Source organism: Lactuca virosa, chromosome 5 (genome assembly GCF_052849685.1).
Source record: "Lactuca virosa cultivar CGN04683 chromosome 5, Lactuca_virosa_CGN04683_v6, whole genome shotgun sequence".
Lineage (NCBI taxonomy): Eukaryota > Viridiplantae > Streptophyta > Magnoliopsida > Asterales > Asteraceae > Lactuca > Lactuca virosa.
The window spans coordinates 353,410,833-353,438,707 of record NC_136430.1 but is presented as its reverse complement, the minus strand read 5'-3'; the positions used below and the strand labels follow the sequence as shown (position 1 = coordinate 353,438,707).

Sequence of the window (27,875 nt, the reverse complement as noted above, 5' to 3'; positions counted from 1 at the left end):
CATGTACAGTTCATCCTGATTGTTTGCTATTTAGAGCCCACATTGTCATAGTGCTCAAATTTTCATCTCGGAATATACTTCATAATGGAATCCCAGAATTCCACTCCGGAAAGGTATTGCATTCTGCACTCCGGAACTTCAAAATTCACTCCGGAAGGTTTCTCATATCTCACTCCAGAATGCTTTCCAAATCTTGCTCCGGAAGTTTTCTCAAACTCTCACTCCGGAATGCTTTCCCAATCATGTTCCGGAAACTTTTTTAAATTCACACCGGAAATTCTTGAAAATCATTATTCTGAAATTTATGATCCGGAATCACAAACCTTATCCAAAACGAACTGAAATTCGGCTCCGGAATCGCAAATCTCTTCCGAAATGCACTAAATTTTTGACTCCGGAATCGAAACTAACTCCGGATTATTTCTCCTTCCGGACCATTTTTCAAAACAAGCATATTCCGGAACACAACTCTTTATCCTCCGGTTCATATTCTGTCCGGAACCGCTCATCCGGAATTCCAAAGGTTAATAAGGTGAAACGTTTCTTCAACGGTTACTTTTCTAGGAAGATCCTTATCCTATCTTCCTCGATTCTCGTGACACGATTGCACGCCCCCATAAAGTAACCATCGAATCGCCGTTTAGGGATTACCATTTCAAGCTACAAACCACACATCCTTTCACCTCCCAGGTCAACTCAACCCCTTAAACCAATCCCTCATTTAATGCAACCCGTTTCGAACTCGGATCCTCATCATTACACTCACCGACCCGACCCACTTCCCTTACCTATAAATACCAATTAACACCCCCCATTTACCTCTTTACGCGCCCAATTATTCCAAAACCCTTAAATCCTCTCAGTGTTATTCGTGTTCTTCAAGCACTCATACTTCTGCAACAATGGCTTCCCACTCATCACCACCAAAAACTGCTCCAACTCCCAAGAAATCTATTGCCAAGAAGAAACGATCAACAACCTCCCCTGAACCGTTTCTAAGGGACATGGCGCAACTGTTCTCCCTAAACCCTGAAGATTACGATGAATCAGTTCGTGTTATGGTGGAGTTCATCGCTAATCATCCCATCTCCATCCCTCTCACTAAAATTCCCGAACCACCACTTCCAATTCATCATCTCCACAGGGCTTTCACAATCATCAAGGAAGTCGATGGCGTGTTAGAAACAAAGATCAATGGCGATCACACTATTCCAATCTACAAACACACTTTCCTTAATGCGATCGGCATTAAACCAAACCCCAAGGGATTCACAGTTCAAGAACCCACGACTGAAGAGTTTCAGACGTTCTTGAACCACATTGGCTACAATCAAGATTACCGGGCCAAAGACTTCAAGAAATCGGCCGTCTCTGGACTATGGACGGTACTGATGCACTTCATCATTCGAGGTTTGTCCGGCAAGCACGGTGGTACGGACACCCTCGTCAAGGATTGGCTATATGTTGTTTATAGCATCTACTCCGGCCGTGAAAATGCAGTTGATCTTCCGGAGGTCCTATGGCAAGATTTCTGCAAGTTTGCCATCAAGAGGAAGGACAACGAAATTTCGAGCCCTAGATTCTGGGCACTGACGATTCAACAACAGTGGCGTAGCCAAGATTTTGTTTTAGGGTAGGCCAAATAATTTATAAAATATGAACTAATAGAAAAATACATCATATGATAACAAAATTTGACAATGTATGCATTTTAAAGTATAATGTTCATTTAAGTTGCACACGACACTCTCTTACATTATTAAAATCATTTAAAATGGAATCTAAACTGATGATACTTGATTATCCATTTCTTGATTATCCATTTTTGTTGTGGCTTTCTCTTCGCCTCGTGGTAAAACATTACGCGTAAAATACGAATCTAATCTTTTTTGCTTTGGCCTGACCCATTGCTCAACGAATTCACTAAGCACAAAAAATTTTAATTACAAAAACACTCTTATATTTTTATACAATTACAAACTTACAATAACACAAAAAATTAATTCATAGTAATATGTAATAACCCAATTTATTAGAAATTTGTGATAAAAATATAAAATCTAGAATGAAAATAAAAACAATATTGAATTAATTGAGTAAGTATGATAACAGAAAAAAAAAATTAACTAACCTGAATGTTGGTGACGATTGATGAATAACAGTTAATAAATTGAATAACAAATGGCGATGATCATCTTTAACTTTAAAAGAACTTCAAAAGTGCTTCTTGAATTTGATAAACATATATGTGTGCAGCAGCGTGAGAATATGCAGGAGACAAGTAATTTCAATTAAATTTAGGGTGGGCCATTTACACTTAAAGCCCAATAGTTTTTTTAATATATAATAAAACGTATACATATATTATATTTAAACAAATATGTGTGGGTGGGCCAAGGCCCACCCTTGACTCCACATGGCTTCGCCCCTGTTCAACAAATTTTCACTGAGCTTTCCATACCAACTTCTGTCTCCATCGATCCTCCGGAGGTATGTGTTTCTTTCAAAGTCGTCAAAGCTTATAGGATTCCGGACCAATCCGCCTTTGGTCAGGTCAGACGACTTCCGGACCACATGTTGGCCTTAATCCCTTCTGATTCCATTTATCTAAAACAACATCTAGAGACTTCAGTTGTGTCTGACCCAACACAACCTGCCCCAGTCTCAGTTGAGCCCACTTCGGAAGAGGCCACTCTTCCTACGTCCGGACCTAAGATTAAGAAATCTGCCAAACGAAAGAGTTCTCCCACAAAGCCAAAGCCTAAAAAGAGAACCAAAGTCAGTTCTTCCTATCCAAAGGAAGATGCTCATGACAATCTGGTTGACTCTGGCCATCCGAACACCCCTCCTGCCCACTCATTTGAGGTACCCCTCAATGTTTCAACATCACATGCACACACTCACGGGGAGTCACCACATAATCCACCCTCACCTTCCCAACAAGGTGATGCTAGTGTTGACAATAGTTCCTAGAAGCCCCCTGGAACACACCCACGAGTCTCATTTGATATCCCTCTCGTTTCTCACACAAGCACACACTCCGGGACCCCTGTTTCGGACCCTAATCATTTCGAAGTTGGAGCAGTCCCTCCGACTCCGGATGCCTCAACTGGTCTGATACCCGGAAGGTGTACAGGACGACCAGGTGCTAACGATCCTCAATAGGAAGATTATGTTAACAGGGCTATTTCCAGACGTACGGATCTGACAATAGGTCAAGTGGAGGCTACTCTTACTTCAATGTACAACAGAGCTCATCAAAGCAATCTTCCGTATGTTCCTCCTACAGATGATGATGCCAATCAAGAACTTGCTACGAAACAACCTCCAATCACCACTCACACCAGTGTATTCCAACCTGATTCGGATGAAGAAATCTCCAAAGAAATAATGATCACTGATGAAGGCAACACTATTCCGGACCCCAACTTCATGTCATCCATCCGCTTTCAATCCAAACCATCAACCTCCAAGTCTGCTTTTGACTTCGGATCATTTTCTTCAACCACTCCGGATGGTGAACCCAACTCCAAGCAACATGAAGATGATGCCATCACCAAGCCCGATCCATCCACACATACTTCATCACGACAAGCTCCGCCGCAACACTCAGACTCCGACTCTGAATCTTCTGCTGGTGATCACATTGATCCTTTTGCTCTCCCTGACCTCCAAACCAATGTGTCAAATACTATGAAGAAGGTCTCCTCCTTTGAAACATCCGTAACAGAGCTCAACACCAAGATAGATCAAAAGGTTTCCGGACTTGATTCCAAACTCGATGTCATCCTTCAGTCTCTCTCACAACAGTCCGGACCTTCAATTGCGGAACGAGAAGCCCAACTTGATCAATTGATTTCTCTCCGGCTCAAGCACTCCATTGAGGAAGTTGAAGCAAAATATGATGCTTCGGTTGACCACTATCTCGACACAATCACCTCTATGCTTAAAGTTCATGACGATTTGGTGTCTGCTACAAACGATCATATAAAGAAGACCCATATTCGTCATGAGAAACAAATCCAAAGGCTAGAAAAGGAGATCAAGAAGAAGGATGAGATGAACCTTATGATTCAACAAGTCCTCATCAAGCTACTTTGATCTACTTGGAACATCGTTGATGTTCCGAATCGAAAGTTTGATGAGATGTTAGCTGTTCTCAGTCATCTATTCGATCACCTTGCTGATCAAGCTCCCACTTCAGAAGCTTATGATACCCTCACTCTTCAACTCAACACGGGCTTTCAGAAAGTCTTCTCTAAGTTTGACGATCTAAAGGAATCCTTACTACTTGCACCAGTTCCGAGATTCACCGATGCAAGAGGGGGAGAAGGTCCAAGCCAACTATGGAAACCTGCCTCGGAGTTCTCACTCCGAGATGAAGACTTGAATTCCAACGATGAAGTCCAAGTCGTGTCCGGAATTCTAGGTATTTCCTCTAAAAAAGAAGGCAGTGAAGAAGAATACGTCACCAAAGGAGTTATAGGCCTTAAAGCTCCGAAGAAGATATTTCCAAAGGAAATGTCTGAGGAAGAGAAAAGGATATGGTCCGCAACTTCTTGGCCATCCTCCTTACCAGATGCTCTTCAAAGGGCCATTCAAATGGCCAAAGCCAAATCCTTCCTTACAGCTGAAGCCTTCCGAGCCACTTCTTCTATGCTCCCACCCATTCCAACTCCAAAAATTTCTCCAATAGACCAGGGCTCTCCACTCCGGATCCCTAATGACATTCCGGAAGATCCTCTTCCGATCCCCACTCTGGAATTTGTGGTGGATGAAAATATGAAGCTCATCATGGATGCACTGAAGAAGGACAAAGGCAAGAAGCCAATGACTGTTGAATAACAAGCCTTCCACTCCGGACATCCTCTCAAGCAAAAACAAGGATGGTCTCAGGAGGAAATCCACAAGGCGTTAGAGGACAGCATCTGGATCCAAGCTCTTAAGGATAACCCTGATCCGATGCGTGGCATCTCTCCTCTTTTCCGTGAAGGCATTCTTCGGGATCAAGATATCGTTCCATACATGTACTACGATGTTCCCACCAACGATTCCGAACAACTCGGTCTTCCTCCCTCTCCTTTCAGCAAATACTACATCAAATTTGCTCCTCTTCACCCACATGATGATCCGGAAGTGGTCCTCCGGACTGAAAGAGAAAGGCTTGAGACATTCTACTCTAATAATGCTCAACTGTTCAAGGAAGTATGGACTAGAAAAAGAATCACCAAAGTCCATGGATTTGCAAGAAAAATCCAAGTGAAATTCGAACTCAACTGTCCACTATTTCGATTTCATGTCTTCCGGAACAAGCCTAACTACAAAACCATTACTGATGCAGACTTCCCTTCCTTGAATCCAAACGACATTCTCACTCTGGCTGCTCACTTTCAAGGAATGCAAAACAACGATATCGTCATGGGTGTTTTTCACGCTGCTCTAAGCTTCCTCAAAGATTACGTCGCAGAATTTTGTAGATGCGACTATGAGCTGGCTCATCTCTTTGGAACTGAAGACTATGTTGCGAAGATCACCTATGTTCTTCCGGAAGCCGAACTGCTTGAAGATGGTCCAATTGATGATCCGGTTCTATGGTTAGTCTACACTACAAGGAAGACAAACAAGAAGGACTTTTTCCGTGTCCTTAACAAACACCTAGTTCCAACCAAAGCACTCCAGAAGTTCATCTCTCGAGCATCAAAGTCTAAAGCTTCAGAACAGGTCAAAGCAAAGTTTGTAAGTCAGTTAACCTGGTACATTGAAGTCAGATAATGGTTGTTCCGATCTTACACTTTCATCAAGGAAGAAGCAGTGTAATTGGATGGATTGCTAAGTTTACTTAGGGGGAGATTGTTAGAACCTGAAAGTGAACCTCTAGCAATCCTAAGTCTAAATTCCGAAGTCAGTGTGTTCCGAAGTAAATGGTCCGGAGTCAATGGTGAAGAGTGGTCCGGAATCTGTCCGGACCAGAAGAGAAGAAGATGCGAATCTGAAGTCATTCCGGAACGATCTCCATGTCCGGAATGGATGCTGATCGCGAGCACCTCTATTTTTGTCTTTGTGCATTTATTATATTTGTCTTTGTATTGATGTGACTTCTCATAGGACTTAGTCTTTTGTTGTATTAAACAATCAGAATGTCAGAAACATTTCTATTGTCCAGTCCTATGTAACTGTTCTAGTTAATTCATTGTAACATTCACTCCTATTTAAAGGAGCATTCAATACAAGTCAACTACGGATCTTTTCACTCAACTTTTGGCATTTTACTAAGTAACTTCAAACTTCTTTCAAACATTCTTTTTGCTATTCATTTATTAGCTTTACCTTGATCATTTATTCTCATATCTCATTTAATGACTTGATCATTTGTTGAATATATTATCTAAGACTTGACTGGTCTTTCCAGGCTTGACTTGGACATTTATTAGCAAGCAGTCATCGATCTTAAGCATTCACTCAAGGTTTGAGTTCTCAAACCTTGTCCCTACGCATCAGATCGATATTGCACTCACAGTGCCATTCAGAACACTCAAAACCCAATTTAGCACTTAGATACTAAGCATGTTGAGATAATACATCTCTTTATTTGTGACAATGTGAAAAAAAGGAAGATTGAATTGTTGTATGTTCTCATTGATAATCAGCTAGTTGATCTCTTCATCCAAATGTAACACCCGTTTTCCAGATTTGATATGTATAGGGTATAAAGGAGTCAAAGGCATGGTTTTCAGGAAAAATCAAGTGTCACGACATGACCATAGGGAGGTCATAACGTCACGAGCCAAATATGGAACACATTCTTCTAAAACCACGACGTGGCAGTAAGGTGGCCACGACTTGGCAGCTGTTCTGGCCCAAGCCCATGATTTTAGGGTTTCTCTCGTATTTAAGCATCTTATTGTTGGATTAGTGTATAAGCCCATAACTATATTTGGTATGTACTTGACCCGGTTGTGCATGGTCCTTTTGGGTTGCCTTCACCAAAGCAACTTGATAGGATGATTTATGGAGAAAGAGAGGTTATTATGGTTTATTGATATATTATATGAATAATATATTAAAAGAGAAATCATATAGTTTAATTAATATTAGACAATAATTAATTAAGAATTAATTCTGTGGCTAAAAGACATTAGTTAATTAAAGGGGACTAGAACTGTCAATTGTGTGATAGTTGATATTGGGCTGAGAATCCTTATGGATTAGGGCATGGACGAATATAAGGAGGAGTCCATCTTAAATTCGTCCAAGGAGGCCTTATTCCAGAATGTTCTCAAGTTACGTAGGGTCTAAGTCATCCAATTAGGGTTTTGATTGAAACCCTAGTAGCTCAAGTATATAAGGACCCCTAGGGCTAGCAAAATCGTCCACTTGATCCCTTGGAAGCTTGGAGCCGACTTTTGCCTCTCATCCTCTCTCCTATACATCATTCTCTTGCTCTTGGTGTTTATGAGCCATTAGAGGTGTTACACTTGTGACACTAAGTTTCTTGAAGATCAAAGGATTCTTGCAATCATTGAAAGGTATCATCTAAACCGGTTCATTATAGATTTCGATTTCTATGTATGCTAGATTAGGTTTTCAAGTCTTGGATGAATTGCATGTATAATAGAGAAGCCTAGATCCAAGCATTAGTGTTTTTGTATGAGCACATAGGATTGTTGTTTTGTATAAAACCCATCAGTGGTATCAGAGCTTTGATTGGCTTCTATTGTATTTGATTCTTTGTGTTTCATTCATGCTTGAAAAATCGAGTTTTTGGTCCTCTGACTGATGGACTCGGCGAGGCCCAAAGTGGGCTCGACGAGTAGGATGAACTCGACGAGTCCATAAGGGGACTCGGCGAGTCGGGCTATCAGACAGAGGGATTTTCGGGATTTTATGCCTATTTTGCTGTGGGATAATTACCAAATTGTTTTTAACTGATAAAATACGAATTTTATTGATATTGGATGATTATCCTTGCCAAAATAAAAGATATTTTCAAATTAATTGAATAATTATTTCCTTATATGATAAATGTTAATTATTTGAATTTATTTGATCATTATCTTGCATAAAATTGGATTAGGTCAAAATTAGATAATCACCATAATTAATTGTTTAATTATTTATTTGAATTTTGATCTAGTTAGTTTTGAAATGTTTCAAAACATGCCCTCAAGTTTTGGAATTTAATTTTTTTAATTAAAAGTTTAATTTCGAAATTATTAAATTCCAAACCCTAGAATTTTACAAGTTTAAAATTCACCCTATACTATTATAATATTATAAGAATAATAATTATATATATGTATAACTAAATGCTAGTCTTACCGTTAGTATGCCTCATTCACGAAGCCAATCTATAAGGGGGTATAAGGTTATGGGCTATAAAATGGCAGTTTAATGGGTGTCCACTCTCACCCACCGCTTCCTTGATTGGTGGAGGGTCGTTAGCCGAACGGGTATGATAGGGCAATAAGTATAATGAATTTATAAAGTAACTAAATGTTTTTACAAAATTCCCAATCTTAGTTGCTTTAGGCAAAAGTGAATTTGATGCAATTCTATGAAATTGCACTTTGTACCCTTGCTAAGACGTTAGTAGAGCGTGTGTGGTTAACCGGAACACTAATTTGGCTCTAAGCTAAGGTGGCAAAGGGTGACTCGATGTTTGTCATAGATCGATGGAGCGTGTGTGGTTAACCGGCACATCGATTAGGTGACTGTAACATTGGGGGCACCATGTATATTTGCATGGTTATTCACACCCTGTTTGTGATCCTCGGTATCCCAGTCACAAACTTGAGGGGCATATCGAGATTTAAACATGCCATTGAAAAGTTCAATGAATCTCAAAAGATCTAGGAGTTTTCAATACATTTAAAACTTAATCATTTTCGTTTTTCATGGTGGAAATTAGTGAACCGTCATTCACTTACCTTCAAATTGTTTGCAATTTAAATTACGACATCCCTCTTTTAAGTTGTAAATAATGTTGTTGGATCCTAGACCTAATTTCTCATTTGGGTGTTTAATGGGGGATTCTTATCTAATCAAACTTTGTCTCTTTTCCTTTTCAGATGTCGAACTCAAACCACAACGCTTCAAGCTCAAACGCCTCTGGCTCATTCTCACTCATGAATTTGTGTGGGAGGGTGATCTTCGACGGAAACAATTTTAACGATTGGATCCGCAACATCAGGATGGTTACCCGCTACGAGGACAAGGAGTATGTCCTCGACAAGGAGCTGAAAGAGGTGGATATGAACACTGCTACTCCCGATGAGATCGCTGCCTTCGATGCCCATGAGCGTGATACCACGAAAGTCCATTGCATCATGCTGGCGATCATGACTGCTGAACTCCAAAAGTCCTACGAGGACTTCTATCCCTACGAAATGCATCAGGACTTGGTTGAAAGGTATCACCAAAGTGCGAGGCAGGAGAGGTACGAGATCATCACCTCGATGATCACGACTAAGATGAGAGACAAAGAGTCTGTCACTGCTCATCTGCAGAAGATGCAGAGGTATGTTGACCGCCTGCTGAAGTTAAATGTTAACTTCGATGAAGAGCTGGCGATTGGCATCATTCTTCATTCACTGCCACCCTGCTTCAACCAGTTTCGCATGACCTACCACACGAACAAAGAGGAGGTCATGTTGAGTAAACTTCAAGGCCTGTTGAGGACTGCTGAGAGCAACCTCAAGGACAAGTCCATTGCACAAACTCCTACTCCTACTGCTGCCCCAGTTTTGGCGATTGGGCAAGGGAAGGGCAATAAGAGAAAGGCTCCCTCAAAGAGCCACCACAAAGGAAAGTCCCGTGATGGCACCTATTCTAGTGGAACCAAGGCTGGTCCCGCTGCACCCACCTCAAACCCAAAGGATGCAGAGTGCTATCACTGCCATGACATAGGGCATTGGGAACGAAGCTGCCCGAAGTACTTGCAAGATATCAAGGATGGGAAGATCAAGCCGTCCTTCGCAGGTATTTACACTATTCAATCTAATGATTCATCACATGTTATTTCTTGGGTTCTTGATACAGGATGTGGTTTTCACATTTATTATGACTTGCAGGGCGTAAGAAGGAATAGGGATGTGGAGCATGGGAAGATAAACTTGATCATGGGGAACAAAATATTTTCGCCTGTCACCAAGATTGGAGTTTACTCTTTAGTGCTTAGTAATGGATTAGGACTAGATTTGAATAATTGTTGCTATACGTCAGATATGGCACGAAACATCATTTTTTTCATGGTTTATATAGACAAGGATTTAGATATTCATTTGATAATGAAAAGGGTTCTATTAATGCTTATTTAATGATGTTTTCTATTTTGAAGCATTGCCTTGTAATGGAATATATGAAACTGTGATGGTTGTAGACAATTTAGGAAATGATGTGTTGTGTGTCGATTCTTCCAATAGTTTGGACAAATCATGCTTGTGGCATTGTCGTCTTGGACATGTCAACAAGAAACACATAGCCTAACTCCAAAAGGATGGAGTGTTGGAGTCATTCGACCTTAGGGACGATGACGTGTGCGAGTCTTGTTTACTTAGAAAGATGACCAAGTCACCCTTCACTGGTACTTGTGAAAGGGGTGAGGGTTTATTGGATCTCAAACACACCAATGTGTGTGGGCCCTTAAAATCCACCACAAGGGATGTGTGCCGCTTTTACGTGACTTTTACAGATGATTATAGCAAATATGGCTATATCTACTTAATCAGGCACAAGTCAAAAACCTTTTAAAAGTTCAAAGAGTTTAAGAAAGAAGTGGAGAATCAGCTGGGTAGGAAAATCAAGATGATTCGATCCGATCGAGGTGGAGAGTACCTTAGTCTTGAATTCCACGACTACCTCAAGGAATGCGAAATAGTTTCGCAATTGACGCCGCCTAGGACACCACAGTTGAATGGTGTGGTTAAGAGGCGCAATCGAACCTTGCTCGACATGGTTCGTTCCATGATGAGTCGTGCTTCACTACCTATCTCATTCTGGGGGTATGCCTTAGAGATTGCCACCCATATCCTTAACTTAGTCCCTACGAAGAAGGTTGCCAAAACACCTCACGAGATGTGGATATGGAAAGCTCCCTCATTGGCACATATCAAGGTTTGGGGTTGTGAGGCTTTCGTAAGACGAGAGACTCACGACAAGCTCGAACCTCGTAGTGAGCGATGTATTTTCATCGGCTACCCGCAAAAGTCCTTTGGTTATCTCTTTTATAGACCGAGTGACAATGTTGTCTTCGTTGCGAGGAGAGGGGTTTTTCCTAGAGCGAGAACTCATAAGCCGAGGAGACAGTAGGAGTCAAATCGATCTTGAAGAGCTTCAAGAATCGAACGATGAAGGAACCTCTAACACTGGCTCTCAACCTGAGGAGGAAACTCCTGTTGAACCGATTGACGAGTCCCTACCTCGTAGACGTTCTAGTAGAGTTAGTGTTCCACTTATGCTATATGGTTTTCATATAACAAGTGAAGGTGATACGTTTATTAGTAACAGTACACTAATAAATTTAGATGAACCTAACACCTACAAGGACGTCATGGCAGGCCCGCAGTCTGCAAAATGGAAAGAGGCTATGGACAGCGAGATTCAGTCCATGTATGACAACCAAGTTTGGAATTTGGTTGACAATGTGCCAGGTCGTAAGACGGTCAGGTGCAAATGGATCTTAAAGAAGAAGACCGACATGGATGGGAAGGTACACACTTATAAGGTGCGATTGGTTGCAAAGGGCTTCACTCAAACTCCCGAAGATAAAGTCTATTAGGGTGATGCTAGCCATTGCTGCATTTCATGACTATGAAATATGGCAGATGGACGTCAATACCGCTTTCCTCAATGGGAAGTTGGCTGAGGATGTTTACATGAGTCAGCCAGAGGGTTTTGTCGATGCGAAGCATCCTAATAGAGCGTGTAAGCTTGAGAAATCAATTTATGGATTGAAACAAGCGTCTCGCAGATGGAATCTTTGTTTTGACGAGAAAGTCAAAGAGTTTGGCTTCCTGCGAAGCGAAGATGAATCATGTGTATATGTCAAAGCCAGTGGGAGTATAATTAGCTTCCTCGTATTGTATGTCGATGACATACTGCTCATAGGAAACGACATCCCGACCCTGCAGGAGGTTAAGTCCTGGCTTGGGAAGTGTTTCGCTATGAAGGACCTCGGAGAGGCTGCCTATATTTTGGGAATAAGGATAGTGAGAAACAGAAGTAAGAGACTAATAGGACTTAGTCAAAATACTTACTTAGATAAAGTACTAAAACGTTTTAGTATGGAGAATTCTAAGAAAGGGGAGTTACCAATCCAAAGCAATGCCAAGTTGAGTAAGACTAAAAGTCCGAGTACCGAAGTCGAGATAGCAGAGATGAGTCGAGAACCTTATGCTTCCGCAGTTGGCTCGATCATGTATGCCATGACTTGTACTCGCCCTGATGTAGCATTCGCTTTGAGCATGGTCAGCAGATATCAAGGGAACCCTGGCAAATCACATTGGACAGCAGTCAAGAATATTCTTAAGTACCTTCGGAGGACCAAGGAATGGTTTCTAGTCCTCGGTGGGAGTGATGACTTAAAGGTGCGAGGGTATAGTGACGCCAGTTTTCAGACCGACCGAGACAACTACCGTTCGCAGTCGGGCTAGGTCTTTACCTTAAATGGAGGAGCAGTAACTTGGAAAAGTTCCAAGCAAGAGACCGTAGCTGATTCAACGTGTGAATCAGAATAAATAGCAGCTAGCGAAGCGTCAAAGGAGGCAATATGGTTGAAGAACTTCATCAGAGACCTTAGAGTTGTGCCAGCCATAAAGGAGCCTATGAAGATTTTCTGTGATGATGAAGGAGCGGTTGCCTTGACCAAGGAACCGAGGGATCATGGTAGATCTCGACATATCGACAGGAGATATCATTTTATTCGACATCGGGTGGAAGAGGGACTCCTCGTAGTGGAGGGTATCGTCAGAGGATAACCCAGCAGATCCCCTTACGAAGGGACTGAGTAGGGTCAAGCACTTGCAGCACGCTAGAAGCATTGGGCTGAAGGACGATATTAGTTTAGATTAGATAGCTTCGAAACGTGTAATAGATAAATTGTAATTAACATTTGATGATTAAATAAAGGAGTATTATTTATGAGTAAAGTTACTGTCTTGTGTTAATTATTTACCTATTGTTTCACTTTGCATGTTTTGACTTCCTGAATAATAAGATTATTCGAATGTTCCACAGTCGCTCATACTTTGGGAGTAGGTATGAAAGAAGATTGTCATGAATTGGTTTGTAGATTGTCTAAAGTGTATTAGACATAGCAAAAGTTTACTGCACCGTTCATGAGTGCTTATGAATAAGATTTGAGCATTGGAATAGACCCGCGCTTGCTGGTATCACTTCATGGAATTTATCTCGAGTGATCGCAAGACGATAGTATCATATGGTCTTAAACCTAGATATATGGTTTATTATTTGCAAGTTGGTTGTGCATTGATAATGCGTAAACACATCAGTAACTTGATGTTATAAAACGCATTATTGTGCATGATTTGATAAGTGAATGGTAAATGCATATAAGTCGAAGTTTATCTGTTCCTTTTATCCTAAGAGGGTAAAAGCGATATCTGGGCCCCTCGATGATTTGGTTTGACTTATGTGTCGGGCTCGGTCAGGACTGAATTAATGTGTTCAATAAAGTTCTATGTCAGACGAATCAGAGATCGAGAAACAAACTGCTGGACAATAAGTATGACTAAGTTCCATGTGATTGTCCGCACGATATCTAGAACAGAGGACTATACGATCCCTTATCTAAAGGACAGGTTACTGATAAGATCAGAGTTCGACATCGTCTTTGAGAGCTACGATTGCTAATCGAATTGTACTTGCACTATAGTTACTAGACTTATCCAAGTGGGAGACTGTTGGATTAGTGTCTAAGCCCGTAACTATATTTGGTATGTACTTGACCCGTTTGTGCATGGTCCTTTTGGGTTGCCTTCACCAAAGCAACTTGATAGGATGATTTATGGAGAAAGAGAGGTTATTATGGTTTATTGATATATTATATGAATAATATATTAAAAGAGAAATCATATAGTTTAATTAATATTAAACAAGAATTAATTAAGAATTAATTTTATGGCTAAAAGACATTAATTAATCAAAGGGGACTAGAACTGTCAATTGTGTGATAGTTGATATTGGGCTGAGAATCCTTATGGATTAGGTCATGGACGAATTTAAGGAGGAGTCCATCTTAAATTCGTCCAAGGAGGCCTTATTCCAGAATGTTCTCAAGTTACTTAGGGCCTAAGTCATCCAATTAGGGTTTTGACTAAAACCCTAGAAGCTCAAGTATATAAGGACCCCTAGGGCTAGCAAAATCAGCCACTTGATCCCTTGGAAGCTTGGAGTCGACTTTTGCCTCTCATCCTCTCTCCTATACATCATTCTCTTGCTCGTGGTGTTTGTGAGCCATTAGAGGTGTTACACTTGTGACACTAAGTTTATCGAAGATCAAAGGATTCTTGCAATCATTGAAAGGTATCATCTAAACTAGTTCATTATAGATTTCGATTTCTATGTATGCTAGATTAGGGTTTCAAGTCTTGGATGAATTGCATGTACAATAGAGAAGCCTAGATCCAAGCATTAAGGTTTTTGTATGAGCACATAGGATTGTTGTTTTGTATAAAACCCATCACTTATCCCAAAGGATTAGGGTATCCTCCTCAGCCTCCATCACTATCAAACCTTGGAAACCCTAACCTTAATCTCCTTTGGTGATTCTTAGCTCATTTTGGTGCTTTTGATGGCTTGAAGGATAAGAAGAGGGTGTTCTAGTGTGTTGATCCACCAAATAACTTCATCATAATTCTCTTGTGCATATTTTGAACCTTCGTAAGTCATCAAGTTTCCATCTTTGATGTTTTCCTCTTTAGATCTATGTTTTATGTCATGTTTTGGTCCCTTTGATGTGGTTTGTATGGTTCGAATAGATAAAGTTTGCAACTTTATGGTTTCTCTGAGTCCCTTGAGCATCATATCTCATATATCAAGGAATTGATGGTGGTTTGAAGACTGTGCATAAATTTTAGATCATAATTCATCTTTTGACCTATATTTGGGAAATGACATGCATGGGGTATGCATGTCCATAAATTTTGTATTTTTAGGGATCATTAGGGTCCCTAAAACCCTTCTAGAAGTTTTGGAGTGAAGAATTTAAGGATTAAGTGTTTTATAGGCGACTTCATGCCTTAAGTGCCATTAAGGACTTATGATTTGAGATATTGGCTTATCGGGATGTCTTAATGGATAAAGTTGGAAACTTTATCCATCAATACCTTGGGAAGAATCAAATATGGGATTTGGAGCTCATGGTATGGATGGAAAACAGCTTAATCCATTAAATTGTTGAGATTCGATCCCCACGACGTGACAACTGGGGATCGACTCGGCTTATTTGGCGTTTTGTGATCACGACGTGGTCACAAGGAGGTCACGACGTGGAGGCTTGTTGATGCTAATTAATGACCTTGGCTCGACCTTGATCATTGACTTTTGGTCTAATTTCTATTTTTAGAATGTAGACTTAGGTTTTACCTTTTGTGGTTTATTAGGAGGTGTTTAGCACCTATTCATTGGTTATGAGAGTTGTTAGATGTGGATTGCGTCGGTAAGGTGAGTCTTATCACTATACTATGTAGGATGCTAGTAGTCTATGTGATACTTGCATGGATGACCAAGTAGTGGCCCATGACATATGTATGAAAGATCATGTGGTGACACCTAGCAATTGTATGCAAAACCAGGGTCTGGCCCCGACAAATATATGTAGGATTCTTTGTGATGCTTGCATGGAAGACTAGGAGGTGGCTCTTGACAATTGTACGTAAGACCAGGATTTGGCTCCTAGTATGGCAAGAAAAGACCATGATTAGCTCAAATAAAACTTGCTAAAATACTTCTTTCCATCTGGACCAGTCTCTACATCAAGTTTCACAGTTGACCCTGGATTTGTCCTCAAAATCTCATGACCATATGACCACAGTTTACCATAATGTTCAACAAGACTACCTTCAATAAGGTTTAGTGCATACTTCTTTGCTCTCTTGCATTGCCCCATGCTAAATTGGATACCAAACTTGGTCATTACCTTAACCTTGAGTTTCCTTACACATAATTTCTGACCCTGTATAATTTCTTTGGTACAATGACTACCAATCCATGCATATGTCACCAATAATCCTAACTTGAAGTTCCTATAACAATTATGATCAACTTTTAGTGACTTGATTTGGAAACTCTCTTCACCACTCATCCAAGAAGCCCATAATCAAAATGTGCAAGCACCCTTACTACACCTCACCAAAAGTCTTTTTCTATCAAATTTTTTTTCAAAACACAGTTGATATCCATTAGCCACAGTATAGTTGCACAACATTGATTTTACGTGCCCTGGATCCTTAAATTATTGGATTAGTGTCTAAGTCCATAACTATAATTGGTATGTACTTGACTCGAGAGTAACATGGTCCATTTGGGTTTCATGGCACCGAAACAATCTGAAGGATGGATAATTGAGAAGAGGTTATTTATGGTTTATTAATATATTATAAGTTCTAATATATTAATATGAAATCATACTATTTAATTAGTATCGATCAAGAATTAATTTGGAATTAATTTTGTGATCAAAAGAGACTAATTAAATATATGCGGATTGATTGTGTAAATCATTCATTCTTATAAAGTGGGCTTATGATCCATAGTTATTTATGTTGGGCTAAACCCATGAGGTGACCCATGGATACTCCATGGAGGTTAAAACCCATGGAGCCTAAGGAATGTGGAAAGTCATGCACGTTAGGGTTTACATGGTGTAACCCTAGTTGTGTCACACTATATAAGAAGCCTCATAGCTACCAAAATCGACACCTAAGTGAAAGGAAAGAGGGCTAGCCGATTTTGAGTGCAAGTATACTTCTCTCAAGTTCCTCCATTGTTGGTGGCGTTGTGTGATTCCATTTGAGGTGCAACACTTGGGGCACTAAGTTCTTAAAGGTCCAAGGTCTCTAACTACAACAAAATGTATGACATCTAACTAGATTTTATAGTAAAGATACTCTATTGTATGCTAGTTAGGATGATGCTTTGGAAAAATAGAAGTTTGCATGTATATTAGAGAAAACACAGATCTAAGGCATCTAGGGTTGCATGTACACCATAGGAGTGTTAAAGTGCTCAAAACCCTTCATAAATCTCATTCCTAGAATTGATTTTTGTTTTTTCGAGTGTAATAGCTCATTAAAAATGGAATGAGTTTGGATGGTAGGTTCAAATTATCCCCCATCATCATCATTTACAATGTTGTTATCCTCCTCCTCATCAACACATAACTTACTCAAGAAAGGATCATTTGATGTCCTATTCATATGCACTACATCCTCATTAAATTCCAACTCAACATTCCTAAGTTCATATATGTTATTTTCATTTTCACCATTAATACAATACTCACGCCCATCATCATCATTATCTTCATCATCAAACCACCCATCAACACCAACCCCAATATGATCCACATAAACATAAACTATACCATCTATTCCATAAGCATCAAAAATAAAAGTAGCATATTCCACATCATCTGAAATGAGATTAAGCCTTTCCATCAGGGAAAGTCATGGTTAACAGTCGTACGAATTTTTACAATCTTCATGCATGAAACATTCGAAGAAGGTTAAACACTCAGAATAAGTCATAGAAGAAAGTCAACATCACTGAACATGGTTTTCACACCACCAGTGTAAGAGAAATGATTACGAGTAAATACCCCTTCATAGTTGAGTTCCACCATCACAAATAGTCCATTAGGTACCGATTGTGCCATTGCAGGGACTTCTTTGGTACTTCAGCTCGATCACAAAAACGCTTCAAAAACCCTAGATCAGTTTCGTTTATAGTGAAAAATGAAGAATGAAGGTCAACATGTGAAGATTATAGGTTTTAAGCATCATATATCATTTATTGACGTGACATCTCACGTGTCATCGGATTAGCCAAAAAATAAATATTAATTGACGCATATACAATGTCAACCGAGAAACAGTTTAAAATCGAGGAAAATGACTAAATTAACAGGTAAATCATGACTTTAATGGTCTAATGTGCAAAAAAAAAAAAAACTTTAATGACCAAACTGAACAAATGCCATAACTTTAATGTGCTACAGTGACATTTTCTCATAAAATATTCATCTTGATAATGTTAAATATCAAACTCATTTGAACTTATTTTATACTAAATAAGAGAATTTTATCATTAACATAATTTATATAGTACTAATAAAGAAGATGACAGGTGAAAAATAAATTTTTTTAGATGAATTTACAAATAAGTTGGTAGATGTATATGTAAATAAATATAGTCAATTTAATTGTAATGTATTAAAAAAAATCACCTAGACTCACCACTTCGCAGATGGATATTGTTAGTACCATATGATATTTGCGAAAAGGTTATATGAATTTTGCATAGAACATATGTGATATAGACATGAATGTTAAAAAAAGGTAAACTTCTGGTGACTTCGTTTTTCTAAAAGACATCATCAATTTCATAGATGTCATTGCAAAATTGACAGACTATTTTTTTAAAATCTTTTAGCTTTCAGTTAAATCTTGAAACCCAAAACCCTAAATTCTGAAAAATAATAAATAAAAATTGCTTGATTTGTCTTCTCTAGTATTATCCTAATTACGTCACCATTGATGATCAAATAATATCATCTTTCAAAATAATTTGGTAATGTTTGGTTCATGCACGTGTCTACAAAAATAACGCTACATATTTTAGGAACACCAACAACGTCCTTTTTAATCTTATCTTATGCACTTGTTTCTAGTAATTTCGTTCTTTTAGTCTTATCTTTCTACTTTCTAGTATTTGTCATCTCCAATTCCAACTATTTCGTTTCTTTATTTTTAGGTAAGAAAGACGAATGGGTAAATAATGAGTTTTTTATATTCAAATATGTTAAAGCCCAAATTTAATAGGAATCTTCCATCATAATGTGGAAATGAGGTGGGGTTGGGTTAAAGGACATGAATATGCCACGTACTTGAATGAAAAACAAAGCAAAAGGTGTAAATAAGTGTGGGTTGTAGATCGATGGTTCAGTTTAGGGCTTCAAAAGAAGCTGCTTCTACATCATCATCATATCTGGTCTTTTTTAATTAATTTCTGTAAATATTATTTTTATTATTATATTTCTTTCATATCTGAAACATGTTGATTTACAAACAAGTCAAATGAATGGCCACCGGTTTTCAGGGGGAGATTCTATTTCTATTTCTATTTCTTTTTCTTTCTCTTCCACTGTGTCAAACCAAACCAAACAGATTATACACACCAACACTTCACTTTCTTTCCAACAAACGATTTGATTTTTGTGGTTCTCCTTTACAGAACCTCTCAAGCTCCTTCTATGGATGTCGTCCCTCGTCACTGGTACTTCCACTCTACTAATACCATACTTCTTTTTATCTATTACCATGCTTTCTGAAATTAGGCACATAGAAAGGGCTTGCTAAGAATTGGAGTATAATTTCAAAGTTGGAAGATGGTTTTTGGATCTGAAATGTTCTGATTCACGATGGGGTTACTGGAAGTGACGACATGTTGTATAACCGAAAGGATTTTGATTGATTTTTACGGAGCAATAGGCGGGTGACATGGATACTTCATCTGAGTCTGGTTCGCAGACGCAGAGATCAATTCCGTCCATCATTCCCCGGTTCTCCGGCGATACTGATCATGATCCCACGGATATTAGCTTGAGACAGTGGTTAGACAACAGAGAAAGATCCATTGACGCCCTTGAAAACATGCATATATTTATGCAGATAGTAAAAATTGTGAGCCTCGCACATTCCCAAGGGCTTATAGTTCATAACATTCGACCTTCCTGCTTTGTCATGTCATCATTTTCTCATGTATCGTTTATCGAATCTGCTTCCTGCTCCGATTCAAGTTCAGATTCTGACCAGGATGTATCAAGCAGCCAAACCGATTCTTACAAGAACTTGCCAAATGATTTCCGTAACACGTCAGAAAACAAACAAGTTATTGTTAAACAAGAAGAAGAAGAAGTAGAAGAAACGAAACATGTGTTTCCCATGAAACAGATTTTACATATGGAAATGAAGTGGTATACTTCGCCGGAGGAGGCTGCCGGAGGTCCAACTTCTTGTTCTTCTGATGTTTATCGACTTGGGGTTCTTCTTTTTGAGGTATGTACGTCTTATGAGTTGGCCTTCAAGTTTACACTATGGGTTATCTTATTCTATAACCCACGTTGGGTTTATTTCCATGAACAGTTATATTGCCCTTGTAGTTCACCAGAAGAAAAGAACGCAACCATGTCTACCCTCAAACACCGCCTCTTTCCTCCACAGTTTCACTGCAAGTGGCCAAAAGAAGCCTTCTTTTCCATGCGCTTACTGCACCCTGATCCAGCTAGCAGGCCAAAAATACAGTCAGTTCCCTATTGATTTTTCATAGTGTTATTGAATCTTTATTCATGGTTATTAAATTGTTATTCATTTCACTATCTTTCAGTGAAGTGTTACAAAGTGAGTTTCTTAGTGAACCTAAAGAAAAGTTGGATGAAAGAGAAGCTGCAATAGAGCTTGAAGAAAAGATAGTGGAGCAGGATATGTTGCTGGAATTTCTTTTAGAGATTCAACAGAGAAAGCAGGAAGCTTTAGATTACTTGCATAGAGATGTTACATTTCTGTCTTCTGATTTGCAAGAAGTTACAAATTCTCAAACATCAATTAGAAAAAAAGGAGGGTCTCATTCGGTTTTTGGGGTTTCGCCTTCTGAAAATGACAATTCCAGAAAACGCATAAGAACACAAGAAAATCAAGAAAATGGCATCCCCAAATGTTCAAGATTGATGAAAAACTTCAAGAAACTAGAATCGGCCTACTTTTCAACTCGACATAAAACATCCAAACCAAATAGCAATCCGTTCTTGGAGGGACTTTCAAAGTACATGTCATACAATAATTTAGAAGTGAAGGCAGAGTTGAAACAGAGTGATCTTTTAAATTCTTCAAACCTTGTATGCTCATTGGGATTTGATCGTGATGGGGAGTTTTTTGCAACAGCGGGTGTAAATAAGAAAATCAAAGTTTTTGAATACGATTCAATCTTGAATGAGAATCGAGACATTCACTTCCCTATTGTTGAAATCCCAACTAGATCAAAACTAAGCAGTATTTGCTGGAATCGATACATCAAAAGCCAGATTGCATCAAGTAATTTTGAAGGTCTTGTGCAGGTAATTAATTATAATCCAAATCATGTCTTTTACAGTATATAATTTGATATAATCATCAGCTTTTTAATTCGAAAAATATCAGATTTGGGATGTCACTCAAAATCAAGTATCCGCAGAAATGAGAGAGCACGCAAGACGTGTCTGGTCTGTTGACTTCTCAGTGGACCCCACATTGCTCGCGAGTGGGAGTGATGATGGCTCTGTTAAGCTTTGGAACATTAATCAGGTAATACTGTCTACTGTCTGGTTTGTGTCTGGACACTTGATAAGTTGTTTTTGTTATTGGTGCTTCAGGGAGGGAGTATTGGTACGATTAAAACGAAGGCGAATGTGTGTTGTGTTAAGTTTCCATGTGATTCTAGTAATTTTGTTGCATTTGGGTCAGCAGATCATAGAGTATATTACTATGATCTACGAAATTTGAGCATACCACTTTGCACATTGTTTGGACACAAAAAAACCGTTAGTTACATCAAGTTTGTAGATTCAAAAACTCTTGTATCATCGTCTACTGATAACACAATGAAGCTTTGGGATTTGTCAGACTGCACATCTCGAGTTCTTGATCGCCCACTTCAGTCATTCACTGGCCATGTCAACATGAAGGTATCACTTAATTCCATCATGGTTTTAAGTTTTAAGTTGATCCGGAGTTATTTGATTATATAAATTCATAAATATTTTTGTGTGTGTGTGTGTGTGTTTTGCAGAATTTTGTTGGTTTATCTGTATCGGATGGCTACATTGCTACCGGTTCAGAAACAAACGAGGTACTTCCCAGATGGACTGAACAAACTTTTTTTATTTTTATTTTTTATGATACGGATGAGGAGGACATTTACGCCTTTTACAGATTCCCAACTTTTTATGTTAGACAAAAAGTTGTAATCTGTCACATTGACTGACTGACAGACATGATGTCAGGGTAAGGTCAAATGCAGCACAACTTGTTATGTCATGTCATGTTGATGTGTTGTTTGTTGACATGTGAACAGGTATTCATCTACCACAAGGCTTTCCCTATGCCTGCATTGTCGTATAAATTCAAGGCCACAGATCCAATATCGGGAAATGAAGTGGATAGCAACGAACAATTCATTTCATCTGTTTGTTGGCGAAATCAGTCCTCCACTTTAGTTGCTGCAAATTCTATGGGAAATATCAAAATCTTGGAGATGGTTTAGTTTTCAAATTATACAAGTTTTAGGATTAGGTTATATGCAGATCTTTGTGTATAAAACTCAGTAGAGAGGTAAAAACACGGGGGAAATCATATTCAATGTATATAATTTGTATACAACATTTTGTTTGGAAAAATTATTCTCTTAGATATAGAATGCTTAAAGAAACACTCATATATAGTTTATCGGATTAAGTAGTTCATTAGTCATGGCTTTCTTTACTTAACCACTCTTTTCTCCATTAAGCCAAAAAAAAAAAAAAAAAAAAAAACCCTATATACTTGTATAATTTATTAGATTAATTTATGAAACAATGCCTTAAGATATCTCAATGTGGGGGTTTAACCAGGATTTGAAGGAAAGATGATAGATACGACGTTCAATGGTTGGCCAATTACATTTTCTATAAAACAACACTTAATTTTTTTAAAAATAGTTTTGATAAATCAATAAGAATAATCTAAAATTAAATTAAACAAAAAATTCAACCCTGTTTATTTTTGTTTTATGTAGTGTTTTTTACTTTTTTATTTATTAAAAAAGTAATAACTAGTATAACTAGTTTTATTAATAAACAATTAAAAAACTAATTAATAGAAAATTACATAACAATCTTCATAAAATGAGTATTTATTTATGTAATTTGTAGTTTAGGTGATAGTTAGGCTATCATAATATTTAATTATTGTATTTTGTAGGTATTGTACCTTCAAAATTATTTATACAATTCATAGCATTTTAAACTTGCAATCCAATAAACTTTATAGAATTGAATGTATCACAAAGAATGTATGATAAACTTATATAAAAGAATGTTGGTGTAACTTTAAAAAGTTGAATTGTGGTAATGGAAACTCAAAATAAATAACAAAAAAACGTCGCATATTCAATCAAATTTAATCCTTTGATGGACAACAAAAATGCTATAGCATATGGCATATAGTAAAGTAGTAAACACTAATTCCCAATCTACATAAACAACATATCATCTATCGACATTGACTTTCATTAAACTTAGGTTGTTCAAGTAACTTGCGTATAAGTTGACTCAACCTTTGACCACCTAGACCCGGTTTAATCCGTGTTGGTTTCCCCACCTTACTGCATTTAGGGTCACCCTTACACCACCCACCAGGTGTGAAACTCCCATTCTTCCGGTGTAACAACATCTTATCAATTCTATCCAAAACAAGACTATTTTCCTTAAACTTACGCCCAAATGCGGCCCCACTTGCTATCATTTTGGTCGTGTCATTTAAGGTGAGTACATGAGGATGCTGTTTTGGAGGAGTGTCCCATGAAATATAATGCATATCATGGTTTACTACTGTTGGAATGAATTCCGGGGAATTGCAGATTACTGTTTGGAAGTAACCTTCCGGAGACGACACAAAATTCGTGTAGTACATTAGTAAAGTTCTTGGTAGATTGTCCCATCCCCATATGCAATATTCCACAAATGATCGCGATAGAATCATCCATGCCGATCCTAAAACAGTACCAGTATCAATATCAGTATCATTACCAGTACCAGTACCAGTACCAGTATGTTACATAATACATACCTGTAAATAATTTAAAAGTTGTTGGGAGAGCCCTTCTCGGTTGCACCCAAAAGATATCAGACTTTGTGTTCTGGTATAGTCCGGGGTCCACCATCAACGGCATTGCCCTTTTGTTCCTGCATAAAAACTTATAAATGTAATAACGGGTCCCACATGGATAGTGTGTAACTTTGGGTTAATATACAGTTTATGCTTACTCTTTCCACCCTAAATGGCTTGTGTGCTCGATGAAATTGAGGTCGCGTTTAAGATCACGAAATGCAAAAATAAGATCTGCAATGCAATTAAGTTGAAGAAAATGAAACCGATGAAATTGATGTAGAATTAAGATATGGGAAATGAAGAACAAACCATCTTGAGTTACGAGAGGGTAATCGGAGGCACTGAGGTTTATAAACCAATCCCAGTCTTTATTCTTTTTAAGAAGAATGGCACATGCGTGAAGTGTGTTTGACACCATTGTTGGACCTCTGTATGTAACCATGTTAGCTTTTGAGATTATGTAAACGTTCCCGATTGCAGTAAAAACCGGATCGTTTTCGACCCGTGAAGCGAGTTCGATTCTTTCTTCGGGTGGGGATTCGAGATCAAGATGGAGAATGTAATAGTTCCATGGATGATACAGTGCTTGAAGTGTTCTCCATAGCTTGTTTAAATCCCCTTTTGATCCGGATACCAAATAAGCAAAACGAGGAAGAGGTGGAGGAGATGGAGGTGGGGATTGGATGTTTTCTCCAGAAAAATTCATGGTGGTTTTATTTGCAGAGATGCGAGGATTGAATGACGGAAAAATTGTTTTGTATGAGGAAGATACAGTGCCAAGATTGAAACATGTCGCGAAGAGGAAAAGAGATACGATTGAAGCCATGGCTATGGGGAACGCCCATCGTTTTTCAAAGTGAAGAGATTTTATCTCCTTAAGTCTGATCATCGTTGCTCGAATCCTGTAATTTCTGCTCATTTACATCATTTTTCTTCACGAATTTGTAACCGAATTAGTCCCACAAGATGTTCAAATACAAACCAACGCCTGATTTAATCGGATTCTCAGAAGTCAAATCTGCAGCGGTTAACATCAAGAACACTAAATTCGATTTTTCTGAATTTGTTTAATAATAGAATGATATTATGCAAGATGATTAAATCGATAAGAACAATAAAGAATTGTACTAATAAGATCAGACAAAGCAGATAGCAACAAAAATGGAATAACGTAAACACGGGAAACACGTTATAAATCGATAAATCGAGCTCAATTTACACATTAATTCTCAATCACGTAACGAAAAACTTAAAACCCCAAACCATTGAACAGTGTAGTCAACGGCTCAACGCATACTCGTCATTGTTCATGGAAATCAACACGAAAACCTAGTGAAAAACTGTATGCATATCGAGATTAACATAGACCACTCATTTCTGATCCTAAAAACTGTTTTGATTTTGTAACCAAAATCGGAGCTCAAAAATGCCACACCGATTCAATAAAAAACACTTAAGTCGAAACTTACTAAGTTCATCAAAAATTTAAAGGAAGATTTACCTGGTTGGGGTTTCAATCTGTCGGTGGAGACAATATTGTGCGCAAAAGTAATAACAGTGAAGAACAGACGGGGGTTTATGGATTGTGGGAGAGAGAAGATGAAGAAGACGCGGGGTGTTTGTCTGATTTGATTTTGTTGGATTAGTTTTTCTATATTTTGGGAAATTCCTTTCAGATTACGAATAGTTTTCTCTGCAATTCTGTGATTTTAGTGTTTGCTACTGCTGCTATATGAATAATGAATAATGAATTGCTAGGATCGACACGACATCATCGAGTTTTGTAAAATTTAAGGACCGAGTTACATCACAATCTTTTACAATTAATAACGGTCAACTTAATTTTAATTTCAATTAAATGTCCGTCACTTATAAAAATGTTTCTAGTTTTCACATTATTATGGCAATTTTTGAGTATTTTCTGAAAGCAAAATTTATGAAACAGTCAAGAATCTAAATAACTTTTTTATGTTTTTACTATATCAGTATCTTTTATTTTAATTTTTATATGTCATCTCAATTTATATATATATTTTAACTTTTAATTATAAAAGACTATTAATCTCTCACCACATGGTCTTTATCGGCTCGATTATTTTAATAGCTTTATCTTTGCTACAACCTATATTCTAAATTCCTACAATCATAACATCCATATTTTGTTAATTGATGGAAGAGCGGATAGTTTAGGATATTTACTAAAATGTAATTTTTCTAAATCTTATTTAACATCTTGTTTAAAAAAAATAATAAAAATAATAATTAACTTTAAACATGGCCAATTCTGAATTAACATTAAACTAGATAAAATTATATAATTATTCTTATGGTATGCTGAATATCGTTTTTTTTGTCCATGAGTTTCATTTTCTTATATGGTTTCATTAATCCATTTAAGATTATTTTTTTCTTCTTTTTAATTTATTATAGATTTTTCTCAAATTGTTTATTTCACAAATTCTTATGGATATAAAAGTGGTCAATGTTTAAGGTTTTATTTTAGGATTTTATAATTGGAATCTTTATTTAAACTTGATAATTTTTTTTTACTTAGTTTCAAGGTAAGTTTGAAACCCTTTGAATAATTTTAAAAAGTATTTCAGAACTCGTATATAATTTTACAACTTAACTTTTTTAGTCGTATTTCACACTAAAAATGATTAAAGATGAACTGCATGTTACACCTTATGGGCTTCATGTTAAATTGTTAACTGATAGGAGGGTTAACAACTCGATTAATCCTTGAATATGAATTACATGACACTTATGATTGCGGCGCCTAAGCTACCTACCAACTAAGAAAAAAGTGGCATGCACCATTGCACCTGGAAGCTCGTGGAAGAGATATGGAACAACTTAACCATTCGTATTAGTAAAAGGAAATAAATAAAGGAATAAAATAAACATCCAAATAATCCATTGAGCTGCAATGATAAAACAACAATGTTGATTCGAGTTACTTCTTCGATGGATGTTAGACTAAGGATTTAAGAACCAAAAATCAAAAATATCCAAAAACAATGAAATTTACTTATTTGTTTGTTCGATGACAATTCATGTAAAAATATATTAAAGACTAGTCTTTCATGCAAATTGTCATTATATAAGAAGTAATATCTATCCATTGATTGTTGAATATTACAATTTTGTTGTACTCTTTGGCAATGAGAGAATAATTTCTTTGTTATGATAAAAGATTAAAAGTGACAAGTAATTTATTTTTGGTGATAACTCATAATAATAAAAAGCTATAGTTTTATGACTTTATAAATATATTATACTTGTTTAAAGGCTAAATTTCATAAAATTCATTATAGTTCGATTTTTTATTTGTTTAACCATTATTTTTTTTAGTTTAACAGAGTTCTTTTTTTCAAAAAGAAAACACTCTAGATCTTTTCCATTAATTAGCTGCAATAAAACAAATGGAAGGTTGTTTTTTTTGTTAAATCATTAAAGAGCTGCATTAAAACAAATGGAAAATTGTTTTTTTAGTTAAATATGATTTTTTTTATAAAAAAATAAAAAATTATCCGAATGGTTAAACCCAATAAATTCCAAATATAAAGACTTCTATAAAATTTAAAGTTTTATACAATTTCTAAAACAAAAACAAACTCTTATTGATTAAAACAAACAAAAAAATCAATTGGTCAACCAAAAAGAAACAAAAACAAAATACAGTATGAAATTTGATGGGTTTTAGTGGACAATTTTTTTTTGTTTTTGGAATGTATC

General features: G+C 37.5%; 2 protein-coding genes across 3 annotated transcripts; one reads left to right on the top strand and one right to left on the bottom strand.

The window, feature by feature from the left end:
- Positions 1–19,277: 19,277 nt before the first annotated feature.
- Positions 19,278–22,686, top strand: LOC145116462 (protein SPA1-RELATED 4-like). Of its 2 annotated transcripts, none has more exons than XM_079052805.1 (7): positions 19,278–20,294; positions 20,382–20,539; positions 20,623–21,349; positions 21,432–21,575; positions 21,644–21,955; positions 22,060–22,119; positions 22,345–22,686. In XM_079052805.1, the coding sequence occupies exons 1-7, from the start codon at positions 19,737–19,739 to the stop codon at positions 22,531–22,533; spliced, it is 2,148 nt and encodes a 715-aa protein (XP_078908931.1). In that variant the 5' UTR covers positions 19,278–19,736; the 3' UTR covers positions 22,534–22,686. The 2 variants fall into 2 exon arrangements, with proteins under 2 accessions (XP_078908931.1, XP_078908932.1); XM_079052806.1 differs by having other exon boundaries at positions 20,119–20,294; positions 20,399–20,539.
- Positions 22,687–23,391: 705 nt separating this feature from the next.
- On the bottom strand, positions 23,392–25,907 carry LOC145116461 (beta-glucuronosyltransferase GlcAT14B-like). The gene is made up of 5 exons (XM_079052804.1): positions 25,639–25,907; positions 24,447–25,155; positions 24,293–24,368; positions 24,096–24,211; positions 23,392–24,019 (listed from the first exon to the last, which is right to left on the bottom strand). The coding sequence occupies exons 2-5, from the start codon at positions 25,054–25,056 to the stop codon at positions 23,520–23,522; spliced, it is 1,302 nt and encodes a 433-aa protein (XP_078908930.1). The 5' UTR covers positions 25,057–25,155; positions 25,639–25,907; the 3' UTR covers positions 23,392–23,519.
- Positions 25,908–27,875: the final 1,968 nt, after the last annotated feature.

Coding starts and splice junctions, on each gene's coding strand:
- LOC145116461 (XM_079052804.1), bottom strand. CDS start 25,056: ATGAGCAGAAATTACAGGATTCGAGCAACGATGATCAGACTTAAGGAG. Junction 24,212..24,292: donor AGCCATTTAGGGTGGAAAGA/GTAAGCATAAAC, acceptor GTTTTTATGCAG/GAACAAAAGGGCAATGCCGT. Junction 24,020..24,095: donor AACTTTTAAATTATTTACAG/GTATGTATTATG, acceptor GTACTGTTTTAG/GATCGGCATGGATGATTCTA.
- LOC145116462 (XM_079052805.1), top strand. CDS start 19,737: ATGGATACTTCATCTGAGTCTGGTTCGCAGACGCAGAGATCAATTCCG. Junction 21,350..21,431: donor ATTTTGAAGGTCTTGTGCAG/GTAATTAATTAT, acceptor GAAAAATATCAG/ATTTGGGATGTCACTCAAAA. Junction 21,576..21,643: donor AGCTTTGGAACATTAATCAG/GTAATACTGTCT, acceptor TTGGTGCTTCAG/GGAGGGAGTATTGGTACGAT.